We start from the raw sequence: 17,682 nt of genomic DNA, 5'->3' as shown, positions 1-17,682 counted from the left end.
GAGAGGAGAGGAGAGGAGAGGAGAGGAGAGGAGAGGAGAGGAGAGGAGAGGAGAGGGGATCTAAATAGTTTCCTTCAGGTATAGTCCCATCTTTTGGATTTTATTTTGAATTTTTGGTGGTCTTTCCTTGAGTAACTGTCTTCAGGCCACTTACATTCAAGGTGATTATTGATATAAAGAAGTTGATATCTGCAAACGTTACTCTTGTGATTCTCCCTTCTCTTTTCTTGCCCTTGTCATTTCAATTCAGTCGTTTAAATGATTTTTTTATCTTCTGCCTACCAGTTACATTTATAGTTACATTTATCCTTTACATATTGCTTGCTTGCTCTGAGGTTTGTAGCATAGATCTTACCTAATCTACTTCCATCTTCACATGACATTATTCTATCACACTATTTTGATTCTCAAGTCTTTTAGGGGCCATAACCAAGGGCACTTCTAGTTCATCTCTTCCATTTTATTTATTGATATTTTCTAATATTCTAACACAGTGGTTCTCAACTTTCGTAATACTGTAACCCTTTATTACAGTTCCTCATACTGTGTTGACCACCAACCATAAAATTATTTTCATTGCTACTTCAAATCCATAATTTTGCTACTGTTATAAATCATATTGTAAATATCTGAGTTTACCAGTGATTGTAGGTGATCCATGAAAAGAGATGGCAATCCTGAGATTGAGAACCATTGCTGTTATACATTTTTTAACTGCTATAAATTTTAAATGTCATATTTTAGATAATTTAAGAATAACTAAATAAGATATTGTTTTTAGCCTTTGCATTTTCTTTCCCTGGTATTTTTCATTTCTCTAAATATTCATGTTTCTTATCTGTAATTCTTATGTTTCTCCCTGAAGGACTGCTTTTAACAATTTTGAAAAGGTAGGCTGTCTTAGTTCATTTTGTGTATATCTATATTACAGAATGCCAGAAACTGAACAAATGAAAGTTTAATGATTTAAAGTTCTAAGACTCAGTGGCTGTCTTTGGCCAGAACCTTTCTGCTACCTTGTCCCATGGAAGGCGGAATAATGACATTAGCTCATTCACACTTGTGGAATCCCTGTGAACTAAATGCTTCCCGAAGATCCAACCTCCCAATAATGTCTTGGAAGAGGATTTGGAGGAACAGAACTCATACAAGGCCTGCAGGAATGTGTTCCCTCCATGGCTCATTGGAAGACGTCTTCCTTCTTCAACTGCTGAAGGCAGTTGTCATTGGACATTGAATGTCAGTTAGCCTGGGGTATTCTAGGAGATTCACTGGCCTGTGCTTTGGTTTACCTCATGTATCTTAGGAAGTTCTTGGCTAATTTTTATGCTTCTTTTCCCACACCGTCTTTTCAGTCTTCCTGATATTTCAACTAGGTATGCTGCAAGTTTTGTTACTACTCATAAACTCTTGGCTATACCATTTTATTTTTTCCTCTCTTGCATTTTTTTCTCCTTGAATTTCAGTATGGAAAGAGTCCAATGACTTGTGTTCAAGCTCCCCAACTCTCTTCCGCTTCTACCATCTACTAACGAGCCCAGTGAGATGCTTGTCATTTTTGTTCCAGTGATTTTTTTTTATCTATGCCATTTCATCTTGATTCTTTCTTAGAGCATGTTTTACAGAACCCTCTGCTTCTTCTATTCATCTGTTTGCACATATTGCCTTATTCGCATTAAAGATTCTAATAAAAAAATAACATGCTTTGTGATTAGTTTGCTTAAAATTGTCCATCTTGTATCTTGTCGCAGAAGTGAGTCCTTCAGGGTGGAGGGTTATGGTCATCTGCTTCATGGTTACTCTGTGTTGCATGCTGCTCTAGATAAAGGTAGTAGAGTCTTCTAAATCCTCCAGAACTTTGAGTTTTTCATGTCCCTTTGACTTTGGTCTTCTCTAACTACTCAATCTCAGACAATCTGTTTTATAGATTTTTTTTATCAATATTTTTCTAATCATTGCAAACCACAGAAGTGGTGTTGTTATAGAGGCTGGTTATAAACAGTGTCCATGATCTTCCAGTTAAATCTTCCCATTGTCTGTGAGCTGTCTCTTGGAGCAGTAATAATCTTGTCTTCCCAGAAGGATATATGCATTGTTCCTCTACCTTAGTCTTCCTATCTTGACCATACAATATTCCTAAACTGTCTTTCTATTTGTCCTTCTTTCCCTACTTCCCTGAGACAACAAGTCCATCAGAGCTTAGAAGCTCGTAGACGATATGACTTTCTATTTATCAGGTAACTATGGGTACAGTATTTTCTCCTGGACTGATGGCTTTGTTGTGATGAAGACTCTGAACACAATTCACAATGATTATGATCTTAACAAGAAAAGAAAGAAAAAGTATTTTGCCTGGGTGTGGCGGCACGTACCTTTAATTCTAGCACTTGGTAGGTAGAGGCAGACAAATTTCTGTGAGTTTGAGGCTAGCCTGTTCTTCATAGAGAGTTCAAAGATAGCAAGTTCTGCGTAGAGAGACCCCATCTTAAACAAAATAAAAACAAATGAACAGGCAGATATTTCTCTTTTCTCATTCCTCCTTGCAGAGTTTTGATTTTTTTAGGATTTTATCCTTGAACATCTAGTGAGAGTTCTGAAAGTATACCCCATGAAGGTATGCACACCACCCAGACTGAATTTTCTAGTCTCATACTAAACCATGTGTAGTCTCGAGCTCTTTAGCAGATGACTTCACTAGGGTTCCTACTGTCACATGCATGGATTGGAGTCTAGAGGCCACTTTCTAGGATCTCCAGGTTCTTATGTCCCAAACCAAACTTGGACACAATAATAGTGATAGAAACAAGGACTACTTATTGAGAAATAAAAAGACATGTTTGAGATAGAATGAGCCAGAGAGGGCAGAATACTTTGAAGCTCAAAGGCCTGAGATAGGAATGGGCCAGAGAAGTCTAAATTTATTTTTTTCGAGACAGGGTTTCTCTGTATAGCCCTGGCTGTTCTGGAACTCATGCTGTAGACCAGGCTGGCCTTGAACTCAGAAATCTGCCTATCTCTACCACTGCCCAGCAAGTCTGAATATTTTGAAGCTCAAAGGCCCTAGGCCACAGGAGTCTTGATCCTTTGTAGGTTATTTGCACATCCCCCAAAATTCTCCAATGTTTAGAAATCTTCTTTCCATCTTTCTCTGCCATTGATTTGTCCTCCTTATATCAGTAATGATTCCTCTGGAACCTATTTCTTCCCTGTGTTCTCCCACATCCCTCCCAGTTTATGGACCCAACTGCTCCTGCTCCAGATAACTAGTTCTTGGTCGTGTCTCTGGTGAAGCCTCCTGTGCCTATTGGGAGGAGTTGGCTCTAGAGCCTTAAGTTTCTTGTCTGTGCAAAGGAATTGATTTTCCACATGAGCAGGTTTTTTTCTGGTTACAAGGATGGGACTGACCGCTCTGAACCTCTCTGATGTCTCCAGTGAAATAAGAAGTCACCTTTTGCTTCTTAAAACAAACTGCATTTCACTGTACTGCTAATCTCTTCTAGGAAGAGGCAGAGAGGATGCCACAGTCACTTTTGTCATGCGTCAACCTCAAGACCCTAAAGCAGGCAGTCAGTGAGTTGTTTGCTAGACGAAGCAAACGGATGTACGGAGAGGTGAATAGATGGAGATTTGTACAGTAGTAAAGCCCAGATGAATCACTACCAAAGCAAATCAAGGAAGGATCTGGAAGTGGTTCAGAGCTGGGATAAATGCCCAGGATGCCTTAGCACCACCCAAACCAAAGAATACCTAAGAAACGAGGAGATTGTTTTGTCAAAATTAGCCTAGGAAACAAATTAAGCACAACGAGTGAGAATGAGAAGGGGAGAAAAGAGATCTCAGGTCATCGGTTCTTAAAATGTAGGTCATTACCTCATATCGGGTCACGTAACCAAATGGGAGGGGTGGTCATAAAAAAAAAAACATATCAGCCATAAAATGTTTCTTAATTGACAGGGACCAAAAATTAACTCTACATCAAGCACTTTAGGGCCCTGGGGTGCTGCTCTGGCTGTCTTCATCCAAGGTGCATCACAATGGCATTTTTTTTTTTTCATTTTAAGGCTAGCTCTAGCTATGTAGACCAGGTTGGCCTTGAACTGTTTGCTTGTTACTTTTTGCCACTATGCCTTTTATGAAGAATTTAAATTGTGCTCACTGTCCAGTCTAAAAATACTGCTAAGGAATAAACTACTGTGAACCCATCTGAGAAAAATGTATGCTTCTCATTTAAACATAGGCTAAAAAAAAAAAAAGCATTACAAAGTATAGGCAGGTTATCCAATTTATTTCCAAATACAACTGAAAAAAGCTAGATGAGGGTCTCACATGATGAGCAGTCACAGGAAGACATGTGCAAATGTAGTCCCTATGTTGCAGGAGGCCTGCAGGGCAACAGTTAGCACTCTGAAGGATGGGAAATTCCTACTCCAGCCTTTTCACCCTGAGCCACTGAGGATCCTCCCACTAGATTAGGTCTCCCCAGTTCCCCAGTCAGAAACTGAAGGACTATGACAGCCAGGTGCCCAGTAGTCTGATAAGACTGTAACTGAACCACACAGAGGTCCTTGTAGGTCTCCGGCTGGCTGGAAATTTCTCTGCTTTATCCCCTTCGCAAATCGACCAACCTCATCTTTGGGACTTTTTTTTAAAACTTGGCTTCCTAATACAGCTAATGACTGAATACAAGTGTACACAGAGCATTCTTTATAGTAATTAGCATCCTATAGTGTATCATCATAATGTCATGTTACAGATGAAATCATCGAAGCCGAAGAACTTTAACAAATAAATACATTTATTATTTAAAACCTGAGAATAGTATAACTGATATTTGAAAGCAGAGAACTCTTGACCCTAGGACTATATTCCCAGCTATAATGTTATATACCATTATGACAGCAGTTCCCAACTTGTGGGCCACAACCCCTTTGGGGAGTCACATATCAGATATCCTTGCATACTAGATATTTATATTACAATTCATAACAGGAGCAAAATTACAGTTACGAAATAGCAACAACATAATTTTATGGTCAGGGGTCACCACAACATGAGGAACTGTATTAAAGGGCCACAGCCTTAGAAAGGTTGAGAAGCTGTGTGTTAGCAGCAGGATAGACCCTTGGGCCATTGACTGTTTGGGTGTCTGAGGTTGTATCTCCACTTAAGAGCTGTCACTTCTCTGAGATGGGGAGGGATATAGTTATTCAGCTCCCATTTTGGCCACGGGCTAGGATTCTGCTGTGAGTAGAACACTGGCTCAGAAGTGTAATGCTGTGACCCACGTGTTTTGGGGCTGAATATCATCTGATATCTTCTTTTTAAAACAAATGTTCAGACCAAACTTGAGCTCTATATTCTCTTCATAGCAATTCATGTAACATTTCAACCTCTTCAAGCATGATGGGAGTGTGATAGGTATGTGATGGGAGCGTGATAGGTACATGATGGGAGTGTGATAGGTGCATGATGGGAGCATGATGGGAGTGTGATGTGAGCATGATAGGAACATGATGATAGCATGAGGAATGTGATGGGTGTAAAAAAAAATCTTGAAGGTTGGTATCACCGAGTCTTTGTGTCTTGGCCCCTCTCCTTACCATGTGTGTGATCCTTGTCATATCGATAATCTCAGGTCCTAAAAAGAGCTATAAAACTCAAAATTGCTTTAGAATAAATGAGGTAAGGCATGTTACAAATTTGCTGAAGTGATTGCAAATGCTGAGTTCTCAGTGTTCTATGATGTTGATCAAATGAGCCCAATGCTGCTGATGTGTTTGTATCTGTTGAATTGCTCATTCTGGGAATTACAAATTGGGTTTCCTATTTTAAAGTCTATTTATTTTCTAATCTCTGGTTCTTCAAGACAGAAACTTTCAGTTTATACAGGTTTTCCCAATATATATCATTTCCAGGTCTGTAATTATTTGTAATGTTTTCCTATAATTTTTGTTTTGACATTTTTGGGGGTCTCTTAGGTTCAAGTTCATATTTTCTTATTCTTTAATGTGAACCAGATAATATTTATATACAATTCAGAATTATTACACTATGTTCTAATTCACCATTTTTAATGATTATTTTAACTATACTTCAGTCTAAGTTTTGATTTGTAAGTCTCATATGAATTAGGACATTTTATTGACTGAATTATGCCATTTAGCTGATGAGATATTAAGTCACTATTAGTCTGTATCCCCACTTAAAAAAGTTAAAGTAATATAGAAGGTATAAACCTGTCTTAATACTCTTAGTACTAAGATGCTGCCAGCCAAATATATCAGAATTTTCAGAAAGCTGAACTCAGAGTTGAGTGGGCCAGTAAAATACACAAGGTCATCCAGAATACAGATCCACTTAGCTCAAAAGGAACTTTTAGGCCACATAAACATTGTGAGGCAAGCCATTCATCAGAAGCCTCAGGCATGTACTTCTTGTATAAAACACTGGGGACCTTGAAGATAGGATTGGCAGGTTATATTCCTCCATCCCTCCCTTCCTGATGTGATTCTCAGATTTTATGCTCTTTCCTTAATAATCCCTACCATATAATCCTACCTATCAAAGATTACCAGCGAATGAAAGTTTGTTGAATAATGGTACAATGAAGAATGCACTCTATTCTCATAAGTTTCACTAAGCACCCAACTGTTTTCCTATCATACATATAAAGGATATTATTCATATTACTATTGTGTGGAATCTTGGTATTGTTTGGTTAATGAACACCTGCACTAATTACTTTTAATCTATTGAGGTAATTAAAAAGATATGCCTTTTTTGGAGAAGGCTTTTGTGTGAATTGTCTATTAGCTGTCTATCCCAAGTCTAGCATATTTTGAGTAGAAGAGTATATTCAAGTTAATAATAAGTCAATTTGAAGAACTGTCATTGTTTATGTCTCGCTGGCAGAGAAAGGCAGAAGAAATTAAAACCTAACATTTTGACACAAAATAGAAGTGGAAGAGATGATTTCATCAGAGAAGCCCAGGGAAGATAGAACTTAAAGTGATTAAGGTTGTGGACTTAGAGTATAATTAAACAACACTTTGGAACAAATGTATGAATCTCTACTCTATCACTCTTTAGCGATGGCCTGACTATGTGAAAACTTTGTTTTAATTTCTTAAACAATATGGAGAAACCAACATGTATTTGTGAAGACTAAAGAGGATTACTATAAAGCACATAATATAGCACCTTACACATGTGGGTTTTTTTTGTTTGTTTGTTTGTTTTTGTCCTCATAGGGACTATATATCAGAACACTCCTGGATTTGTGGTATTTTAGAGTTTTTTTTTTTTTCCTGGTAAACTCACATCTATCAGAAAGATCACTGAGAGCATCTTTGCATAGAATGGTATCTGGTGAATTTGTTTTGAGTGTAATTTCTCAGATCACAAAGTTATCAAGCAATGGTTGGAGTATTTCTCTTTTTTCCTTTCTTCTCCCTTCTTTCTTCCTTCCTCCCGTTACTGTCATCTTCTGAATCCCTGCCCTGGTACCATTTGAGTTCCATTGCTCTTTTCCCCCTGTTCTGCTTCTGAATCCTAGTTGCTGTTTGTGTCTTCCAAACTTTTGAGTCTTTAGAGTTTTTATTTTTATTTTTTGATAGATAATGGGTCAAAGAAATCATTTGTGTGACTCCAACTAGATCCATGTGTAGCCCATAGTTGCTGTTGATATAGTTAGCACTCCCTCTATCTGTCATTGCTGGAACAAACTCTTGGAGGAAGAGGATAGGGAGTTGCTTGGTTTGAAAATTTATTTTGGTTCTAAATCCATTTAACCTTGTTTTCTAGAGGAAGTCTGAATCCCAATGCTCAAATACCTTATCATGTAATTCATGTGACCAATAAGCCAAAGAGAGCAGAATAAAGCAAAAGAGAACTGTGGATGAAGAAATTTAAAAAAAGTATGTCAGCTGAACACTGAAGAGGTTAAAATGTTATATAAATTACTATGAAGAGAGTACAGAGCTCAAGTTTGGTCTGGACATTTGTTTTAGAAAGGCGATATCAGGTGATATCCATCAAATTAGAGTCATGACTTAGTTTCCAGAATTGTCTTTTAAACTGACATTTCATACAAATTCCTGGGAAAATATCTTCTGTCCTAACAAGTGGGGAGGTATGCACTTGTAATTTTTTGGCACTTGGAGGCCAAAGAGATAATCATACATTCATAGTCAGTCTGGGCTACATAGTAAGTTCCAGGGTTAAAGAAGACACTATCTCAAGGAAACTGACAATAACAACACACACACATACACTGGAATTCCATCTATCCATGTCTGCTTTAACTCCCTTGATACTCACTTTGGTTGTGTTAGTCACTGAGACAGCTGGGTTCAACATGGCCTTCCTACGACGGGTTTTTCTTGTTGGCATCTTTCAATCATGCTTTGAAGAATATGTTATCTCTGTAAATATGTATGTGTGTGTGTGTGAGTGTGTGTGTGTGAGTGTGAGTGTGTATATACGTGTGTGTGTGTGTGTGTGTGTGTGTGTGTGTAACAGGTATATGCTTGAGCAGACACATCATGGCACTACCACCTGATTTGCTGACCTAGAGAAGTCAAACAGAGTTGGGTTAGGAGTGTTTGCTATGATGGAGAAGCCTAGTCTAACACCATCCTCCCAGCTCCTTTTGACTAGATGAAGTGATACAGATTGTGTCATTTTCTATCAACTAACGTCACGTAGTAGCATTTGCCTGCGGTGCTGATGTTCTATGGGCACTGCACACAGTGAACTTTAGAACAGAGGTATTTTATTTACTTCATGCTCCAGAGAACACAAATGCCCAGGGGCTGGAAGGTTTTGGCTGGAGTTACACAGCTTCTAAGTAAATAACTTGATTTTGATCCAGGTAGTATATTACACGGCTTCCATACTCCACTGTTTTTAGTAAAAGTATTTGCATGGGATGAACACTTGGGTGTATTTCTTTATGCTGATTAAATCGATTCTGTTTTTGTTTCTTTCAAGCAGAAGCCATTTTTAAAAGTGTGTGTAGTATTCACATATGTAAGCGCATGTTCAAATGTGTGGGAGCACACACCTATGTTGGCATGTGGAGACTGGAGGTTGATTTAAGGTGTCTTCCCAGATTGTTCTATCTTATGTTTTATGACAAGGGTCTCTCACTTAAATCTAGCTCTTGCTATTCGGACTACTCTAGTTAGCTAGTTTGTTCTGGCACTGGGACCACAGGTGAGTTATGATACCTTCAAGGTGTTTACATATATGCTAGGAATCTGATCTCCAGTCTCTGGTCTTACATAGAAAGCAATTTACCCACTGAACCGTATCTACAGCCCCTAAACAAAATCTACTTTGCTGCATCCAATCTCTTTCATTGAATAGTTTGCTATTTACATTTTTAATCTACTTTTGTAGCCAGTGAAAAGCAAGTAATACTTAGATGTTTTTCAATGTGGAAATGATGTTTAAAAGAAGATAGAACCCCAGGTTATTTTTTTTTTCACTACCTTCTACTCCTGAGAAAATAGAACTGCTTTAGAAAGTCCTAATTCAGGAATAGTCCATTTCTATATGGCTTTGTTAGCTGGCATATTTTTTCTTTAGACTTTCTTCTAACATACACCTGGATAAATCCTAATTAATTTGAAACTATATGCTGCGAATGACACAGATGTATTTTTTAATATAAGTATATTTTATGTATGTGGCAAAAAAATAAATTAGTTGTTAGAACTCTCTGCTTTTAAATATGCTGCTAATCTTCACCTCTGGGTTTGAGGTGAGGAAGAGCTGAGTACCTGAGTTTGGCACAGCTGCTGCCAGCTCTTCACACTGTGACAGTCTGGGGATGTCTTTCTCAGTGCACACATCACTTGGAAATCCACATGAGTGAGAGAAGAAAACTACGATGTTTTGGTTGGTATGTTGTTGCCCTTGAGCTGTGTGTTGGAGGCAAATATCACTCCTCCGTGAAGATTAATTAGTGATTAGTTTGCTGAGAAGCCTGGGGATGCTGAGCCATCCACTGTGCCATTGTTGCAAGGGCGATCTTGACTGACTGACTACTCATTAAACTTTTCTGATACTCCACTTACACATTGCCAGTGCTTTGTGATTACCATTAAGTAAAGAAATACACTTTGAGACCATGCCTTCTAACACTAAGATTTCTTACTAACATCTATGCATGTAAAATCAATATAATCCTTTTCCCACTACAAAACAGCTCATACCAAACCCTTGTAGAAGTGTTTTGAAAGACAATGTGAGCTTTCATATTGACTTAGACACACTGAACAAGCCTTTCATAATCACAACACAAACCATTTTGACCTTTCCCATGTAGCTGTGTTTCTCCTATTTGGGATGTGTCGTATATTTGGAATTTCTGTTTACCTGTCACACAATATTGGTTATATGGGTTCTTTTTCCCATAGTCCCAAGTCAAACACAAAATTTGCTGCCCCAGATTTTTCATCCATTTACATTTAATAGCTTCATGGTGAAAATTATGTTTATAATATACTTTCTTACCATTTGACTGAAGACCTAGAAGTTATTTCATAAGCCTTGTTGGAAGGTCTGTCTTTTAAAAATTAAGGGTTGTCTTTACCTTGACCTGGGTTGTACTTATCACTGAGGAAAAAAAATTAGTTCATAATCTCATAGAGTGGATTCCCATAAATAGAATTCTGTATAAACATGATAACTGAATGATCAAGACAGATTTTATAGAACCAAGCATATCTAGAGAATTCCTCAACAGGGAGCAAAATGATATTATATATAGTCAAATCAAATGAAAATAGACTATTGTTCCTCAAGGACATGCGGAAATTCACTGATAGCATTCTTAACAGAAAACACTTATTGAGGCCTGTATGTGATAGTACTACATGAAGAAGAACTTGCAAATGCCAATATAGCCTACCGTGATCCTGGCATCTGACAGGGTGAAGAGAATAAAGCAGACACTCGCTGGCCTGGGGCTTTGCTGACTGCAGGCTCCCTGTGTTAACTTTCACTACATTTTTCTAAAATTCGTCAAGACATTAGCTCCTAACTGCCTTTCATGTTTCTTTATTTTTGAGGTTTGTTTGGCTTACTCAGTCTCCTAATCTCCCAGGCTTCCTGCGGTGAAGTAATTTCCTCACTTTCTCTACCACTCTGTTTTCTGCTCTTCTGTCTGTACTCTGCAATCATCCTCATGTGCTGTAACTTAATTTCTTTGGCTGGGTATGTGTGCTAGTACTATCTGCCAGCACACAGACTCCATGACCAAGGGCTAGAAATGGCTGTAAGAAGATAAGTGACTCACCTTAATTTTCACAGCTCAGGGCTTGTTACCAAAAGCATGTAAGGACTCTGAACTTGACCAAAGCTGTAGGTTCTTGCTCATTGTGATTGCTTAGCTGTCCTCAATGACCCTCTTAATGTTTTCATTTGATGGCCAACACCAAAACAATGAGGGGAGTATGGGAAGTACTATCACCATTTAGAAGAGTCAACCTCCCTCAATTAGCCTTGTCAGAAGCAAATCTAGAGAAATGGAGCACCAGGGAAGTACCTTAAAAAGTTGTAAAAATCATTCAGTGTATAAGCCATAAAGCATGGAGGTCCCACACATCCTGTAGCTACTATGCATGGCTCCTGATCTGACATCATCACATCTATAGGTATGTAACTTTCATATGAACCTCACAAGGTGTGTTTATTATCTTTATGACAAATGGGGGAAGTACCAAGAGTTTATGTAACATGCTACAATATGTATCACTAACGTTTTTGTTTTTCCTATGCCCGCATGAGCTCTAGAATTTTCACTAGAGAACATGTTAGAAGGTCTAAACTTTGAAATGGGAGGTTATATGTGCATACTCTCTAACACACACAGAGATACACACAGACACACACACACACACACACACACACACATACACACAGATACACAGACAAGTCAAAAGGGTGGCTCCCCAGAAGCAGATGAGCATAGCTAAGAAAGAAGGTGGAAAAAGAAGAGGAGGATGCAGTAGTGAGGCCCAGCCCTCAGGACAAGAGCCCATGGAAGAAGGGGAAATCTACACCCAAACCTAAGAAGCCCATGTCCAAGAAATGAGCTCATCTTAGCATCTTCTGTGTCCAAGGCAGGTTGTCTACCAGCTGTGCTCTGGTGCAGGTATCCAGCCCGTAGTCTAAATGTAATAAAGCATTGTAAGAGTCCTGCAGCCCAGCCCTCCAGTTTCCAAAGGCTCTTGTCGAAGAACCCCCAGCAAGCACACCTAAGGCCACAATAAAATTTGCATGATCAAAACCTCAAAAAAAAAAAATACACATAGAGAGACACATACACACCGAGAGACACAGACACACACACACACACACACACACACACACACACACACACATGTACATGCACACAGTTTTGTAGAGAAAATCATTCTATGCAACAGTGACCTGATCAGGAAGATAGTGAAAGTTTAGTACATGAACGTGCTGGAAGGGAACCAGACAAGTGTTACTCATTTGTAATCAACACTACAAATCCCAGTAAACGTAAAGGGCTTTCAAGTGCTCTTTTCATTTTGCTTTGCTTTCTTGGAACAGTGGAGGCTCTCCATTTGGGAACGCTAATGGCTGCCCATGGCTACTTCTTTCCCATCTCAGATCATGTGCTCACACTCAAGGATGACGGCACCTTCTACCGGTTTCAAGTAAGTGGAAACACAGATGCTCTTTCACAGTAAGTCAGAATGCCTGAACTTTGTTCCTGTATGTTTACAGAACTTTGGGAGACTACTACATAGTTTTCTTAAGCTACTTAGAGAGTGATTCATGTTCGTGTGAAAGTATCAGAATCAATCGCCACATACTAATGGGAATGGAAGTTGAATTGTGGAAAGACTGAAGTTATATTTTAACACGAGAGACTATAAGGAAATTTCAGCTGGTGACTTACTGGAATCAAGAGAAATAGGGAAGACATCAGTTGTAAATTGCATCTAGCCAGTAGGAAGTTGAGAGATCTAACTAAACTTATATTCTGAGTTGTGATCCATTACCACCTTCTGTCCCAGCAAACTCCTTAAATATATAATATTACTGATTGACAAGCCAATTATCTACATGTGTCTAGCTCTTCTTGTTTTTAAGAGAAAGTATTTACTATTACAGGATTACATTTTTATACAGTTCTAATTTTTAGAAGTTTTTCACATAGAAGATAAAATAGACTAACAAAGTCTCACAAATTCTGAAGAAATGATTGCTTTATGCTTACAAAATAAAAAAAAAAAGTCTATCCATAGGATAAATAAAAACACTGATATACCAAAAAAGAAAAACTTATTCAGAGTAGAAATACTGAATATGGCTGCTGCCTTGAGAATGGTCTAATTTATTTTTTTATCAAGAAACAAGAGTTCAGCCGTAGCCCTAGGTTAGTGATAATGTATTGAATTAGCCACAATTTAAAATCCATGTCTCTGTTCTCGACCTTCCCATAACAAAATTTGTTTGAATATTTTAACCATTCTTGTGAGTCATGAATGAAGGTTCAATGCACCACTGCACATCCAGAGATGGAAGAGAATTTTAAAGAGTTTTAGGACACAGCGAGGGACACGGGGGAGGAGTTATCCTATAACTACAAAATTTAGGCAGACGTTATCAAGTTCAATGTACTATTAGATATAGCTTAGGCAAATCTATTAAAATTATATTATTAATATTGATTATCATATGTTCCATATTTTAAAAATATATCTACCTTTGCAGTAGATCTAAATATGACAGGTTAGCAAATCTGTTTATTTGTGACTCCTATAACAAGGCGAAAGAAATCAGGAACAGAGTCAGAGTGAACTAAATATCTACCTGTAAAGTAGCAAGTGTTAGTCTCTGAACAGCTCTAATAGGACAAAATACATGAGGGTTCCCAGTGTTTTTTCCATTTTCATGCTGTTTCAAAGCAACAGACATGTCTTGAATTGAATTCAATTTCGCCTCCTTGGAAGCAATTTAAAAACAATGGGTTAAGTTCTTAATGCCTCCAGTGAACCATGCAGATTCTAGACATCATTAAGAACATAAAGAAGATGTAGGACATGTATTTGAGATAAACAGTATGAGAAACAAAGCTTAATTTTATTGCTGTGATACAATAAATGTGTGTAATAGTCTTAGAGATGTGTGGTTTTTTTTTTTTAATTTTAGCTTTTCTATAAACTTTAAATTATGTAGTCACTCTCTCTTTGCTAAATGGAAGTAAGACCTGACATGATTCCCCAGGCTAATCTCACATCTCCCTCATGGAGTTGGTGCACATACTATGAAGCTGAAGGCTAGAGAGTAATTACCAACAACTAAAGTGAGTGTTGAAGAAGTAAAGGTGGCTAGCTGTGGAAAAGAGACATGCATGCATTTAAACATCTGAAAGTATAGAATAACCACAGGCATAGGTAATAAATAACAAACTATAATGGCTTGTTATTCTCTTATACTTTCTTATTATAAGTTAAAATTTTTTCCTGTGAAAAAGTTTCCAATATTAATGGGAAATGTTGGTTTTGTGGAAGTTTCCTATAATTCTGGAGATAAAATTCTATTTTTATACTTGTAAGATTCTCACTGAATACACAGTAAGAGAATAAAGAGAATTTTTTTAAGATAGACACAAAAAGTGTCTATCTGACTAGATATCTATAATAATATAACAGTCATTATGTTTATAGATGCACATGTGTGCTTGTAGGCACACACACACACACACACACACACACACACACACACACGAATAAAGTAACTCCAATAATTCAATGTTCCTTCTGAAAGGTTTCGCAAAAGTGGAGACTTGCATGAAAGAAGTCTTTAGCTACTTCATTCCTTATGGCTTTGCTGGAATCCTGGTCCAATTTCATTTCTAAGAAATCACATCTTCAAAGTTCCCTCTCCCACAGAGTTAAGTGAGATTGGAGAGGATGAGAGTGTTCCATATACGTCTTCCCATCCCTCTTAACCTAAGGGTTCAATCTTTTTTCTTCCAAACTCCTACTGTGATTTTGTTCATATGTGCAGAGAGCTACTATTAGTAGCCTTCTTTATTAGACTGAAGTAATTTCAAAGAAGTAGAGGGTAAGTCAAGATCCTCTGGTGGTGTCAGACCAATTGGAAAAGAGCCCTTCCTAAAGAACTCAATCAGTTTTCCACAGCATCCCTTTCTATGTCTTTAAGAGTCACTCTGCTAAAGGGGAAAATTATCAGACAATCAGAAATTGCCCAAAATATGCTCATTGCTCATAAATGATCAGTATAATTAGTTGATACATATAATCAACCCACCACACGTGCATCAACAGACACTGATATCTGAGTCCTTGCTTTATCCCCGTTTCAAGGAATGGAGTTACTGATGCAGAACTCTAGTCACCATGAATCTTAATGCTAAGTCCAGCTAGCAGGTTTAGAAAAATCCTTAAAACATACCACTTTAATTATGTTAAGGTTTTTATTTTAGATCAAACTTTCTTTTGTATTTCACTCAATGTATTTTTAGAACTTTACAGAGTCAGAATTCTTTCTGACTATTGTTAAACATATCGAAGATATTATTAGTTGAAAAAAATGATCTCTGGTTTATACCTTTTTAAAGTTTACAGCAAGGGGCAGTGGTGGTGCACGCCTTTAATCCCAGCACTTGGGAGGCAGAGGCAGGCGGATTTCTGAGTTCGAGGCCAGCCTGGTCTACAGAGTGAGTTCCAGGACAGCCAGGGCTACACAGAGAAACCCTGTCTCAGAAAAAAAAAAAGTTTACAGCAATAAATGCCTTTATGAAAGAATGCTTTTCTAAGGAAAGGTCAAAGGCCATCTAGTTGAGTAATGTTGAAAACTTTATTACATAATTAACAAATTCCTGCAGAAAATTGACAAATCCCAGGGAATGATTCTGTCAGCTAAACTTTTTGAATCTATGAAAAGCAGTAATGAGATATGATGCACAGGAAGAAGTCATTATATGAAAACATGGTTCATTCCAAACCTTGCTGATTGTAATCTGCTTTCAGCCCTCTCTGAGGCTGAAATGGAAGCTTTTGTTTGGATAATGCTGTCATATTCTTAACATTGTGTCCATTTGTGAGACACTGGAAAATGAACACCATTTTACAGCCCCAATGACATTTGGCAGGTCAGAAGGCTTTGAAATTTGTCAGTATGTCTAGATGAGAACCCTGTAATGCCTCTCTGGGAGCTTTCTCTTGTTTAAAATGTATGTTGTCAGATAGTTACTGAAGATAAACAGACTGCAAACCAGAAAGTCTACTAAATATTTATATATCTAACCAAGATTCCTCTTTTCTTTTTCTCCCATAGACACCCTATTTTTGGCCGTCAAATTGTTGGGAGCCAGAAAACACAGACTATGGTCAGTATAATACTTGGGTTTTTTGTTTTTGTTTTTGTTTTTGTTTTGGGGGGGGCTTTTGTTTTTTTGTTTGTTTGTTTGCTTGTATTTTTCTTTTTTGTATTTTTTTTGCTTTAACCATGTATTTGTCTGTATAAGAAGCACTTGAATTCTGTTGCTTTTATTAATGAGAGAGGAAACCACAATTCTAGTTATGGGTCAGTGTTGATAACACTCAATGCATAGAAGCTTCTTCTACAGTAGAGTGTTCACTGCATTTGTCAAAGTAAAGCCCCTACTCATATTGGACTGCTATAAACAATCCTCAAATGGTTATGGCTGTTTTTTCATAGCATCCTAGGAAACTAGGGAGACTGACAAATGCTTTCCAGAGTGTCAGAGTCCTACTTACTTCTCCTTTAGCTTTCCCAGACTCTCCAGACCTGTACTTTGCTCCATCTTATCAAGTTATCCTCTGGTTCTTCACCAGAAGGTTATGTTAAACGTAGAAAGGCCACTGGCAAGCCAAAAATGTATGATAGTAAATTTAATCCTAATAAATGATATTTAGTAACCTTAGGATAATGCAAGCTCAAACACTGATGATTTCAAATAAGCTATAAGGAAAAAACTTATCCCTAGACAGTTTTTATCTTCATACAGTTTCCTATAGGTAATATTATCCTGAAATAAGATTGTACAAATTTTAAATGCTGTGTCCACAAATGTTTATTGAAAACCATTCCTGTGCCTAGTAGTAGATGATGCCAGGAATCAATAGCTTATCTAAAGAATTCAGTAGCTCATAGGCTAGACAAGAGAGTGGAATCTTACAAAAAGAGTTTTGGTAAATCGCCATGTTGATATGAATTTGATGTGTGCACAATGATATGAAAATTTAGAAGAATAAAAGATTGACTTTGTGTGGTGGTGGTGGGTGGTGTCCCAGGATGATTTCACAAAACAACTGGTAACCCGTGAGACATTCAGAGTATGAACATGAGATTTGTGTAGTGTTATATTGCTACAAAGAAACACTATGACCAAGGCAACTTATAATGGAAGGCATTTAAATAGGAGCTTGCTTACAGTTTCAGAGAGTTAGTTTATAGTCATCATGGTGAGGAGCATGGAAGGTGGCAATGACTTGGTCCTAGAGCACTAAGATCTTATTCCCTGATCCATAGGCAGAAAGCAGTGAGAGAACAGGATTGGACCTGGTATGGGCTTTTGAAACCTCAAAGTCCACCCCTATCAGAAACCTCCTGCATGCTGAGAGCTCAAGTTGCTGGGGAAAG

At 37.8% G+C, this 17,682-nt stretch overlaps 1 protein-coding gene across 3 annotated transcripts in view; it reads left to right on the top strand.

Moving 5' to 3' along the window:
- The window catches only part of Rgs7 (regulator of G protein signaling 7), a 396,147-nt gene that overhangs the window by 298,365 nt on the left and 80,100 nt on the right, over positions 1 to 17,682 (top strand). For all 3 annotated transcript variants that reach the window (XM_031390406.1, XM_031390415.1, XM_031390398.1), the window contains exons 5-6: positions 12,592 to 12,698; positions 16,354 to 16,405. In XM_031390406.1, coding sequence (XP_031246266.1) covers positions 12,592 to 12,698; positions 16,354 to 16,405 — 159 coding nt within the window. The remainder of the gene's footprint in view (positions 1 to 12,591; positions 12,699 to 16,353; positions 16,406 to 17,682) is intronic.

Source organism: Mastomys coucha, unplaced genomic scaffold (assembly GCF_008632895.1).
Source record: "Mastomys coucha isolate ucsf_1 unplaced genomic scaffold, UCSF_Mcou_1 pScaffold1, whole genome shotgun sequence".
Taxonomy (NCBI): Eukaryota; Metazoa; Chordata; class Mammalia; order Rodentia; family Muridae; genus Mastomys; species Mastomys coucha.
Note: the sequence above shows the minus strand (reverse complement) of the source record. Positions and strands in the feature narration are given on the sequence as shown.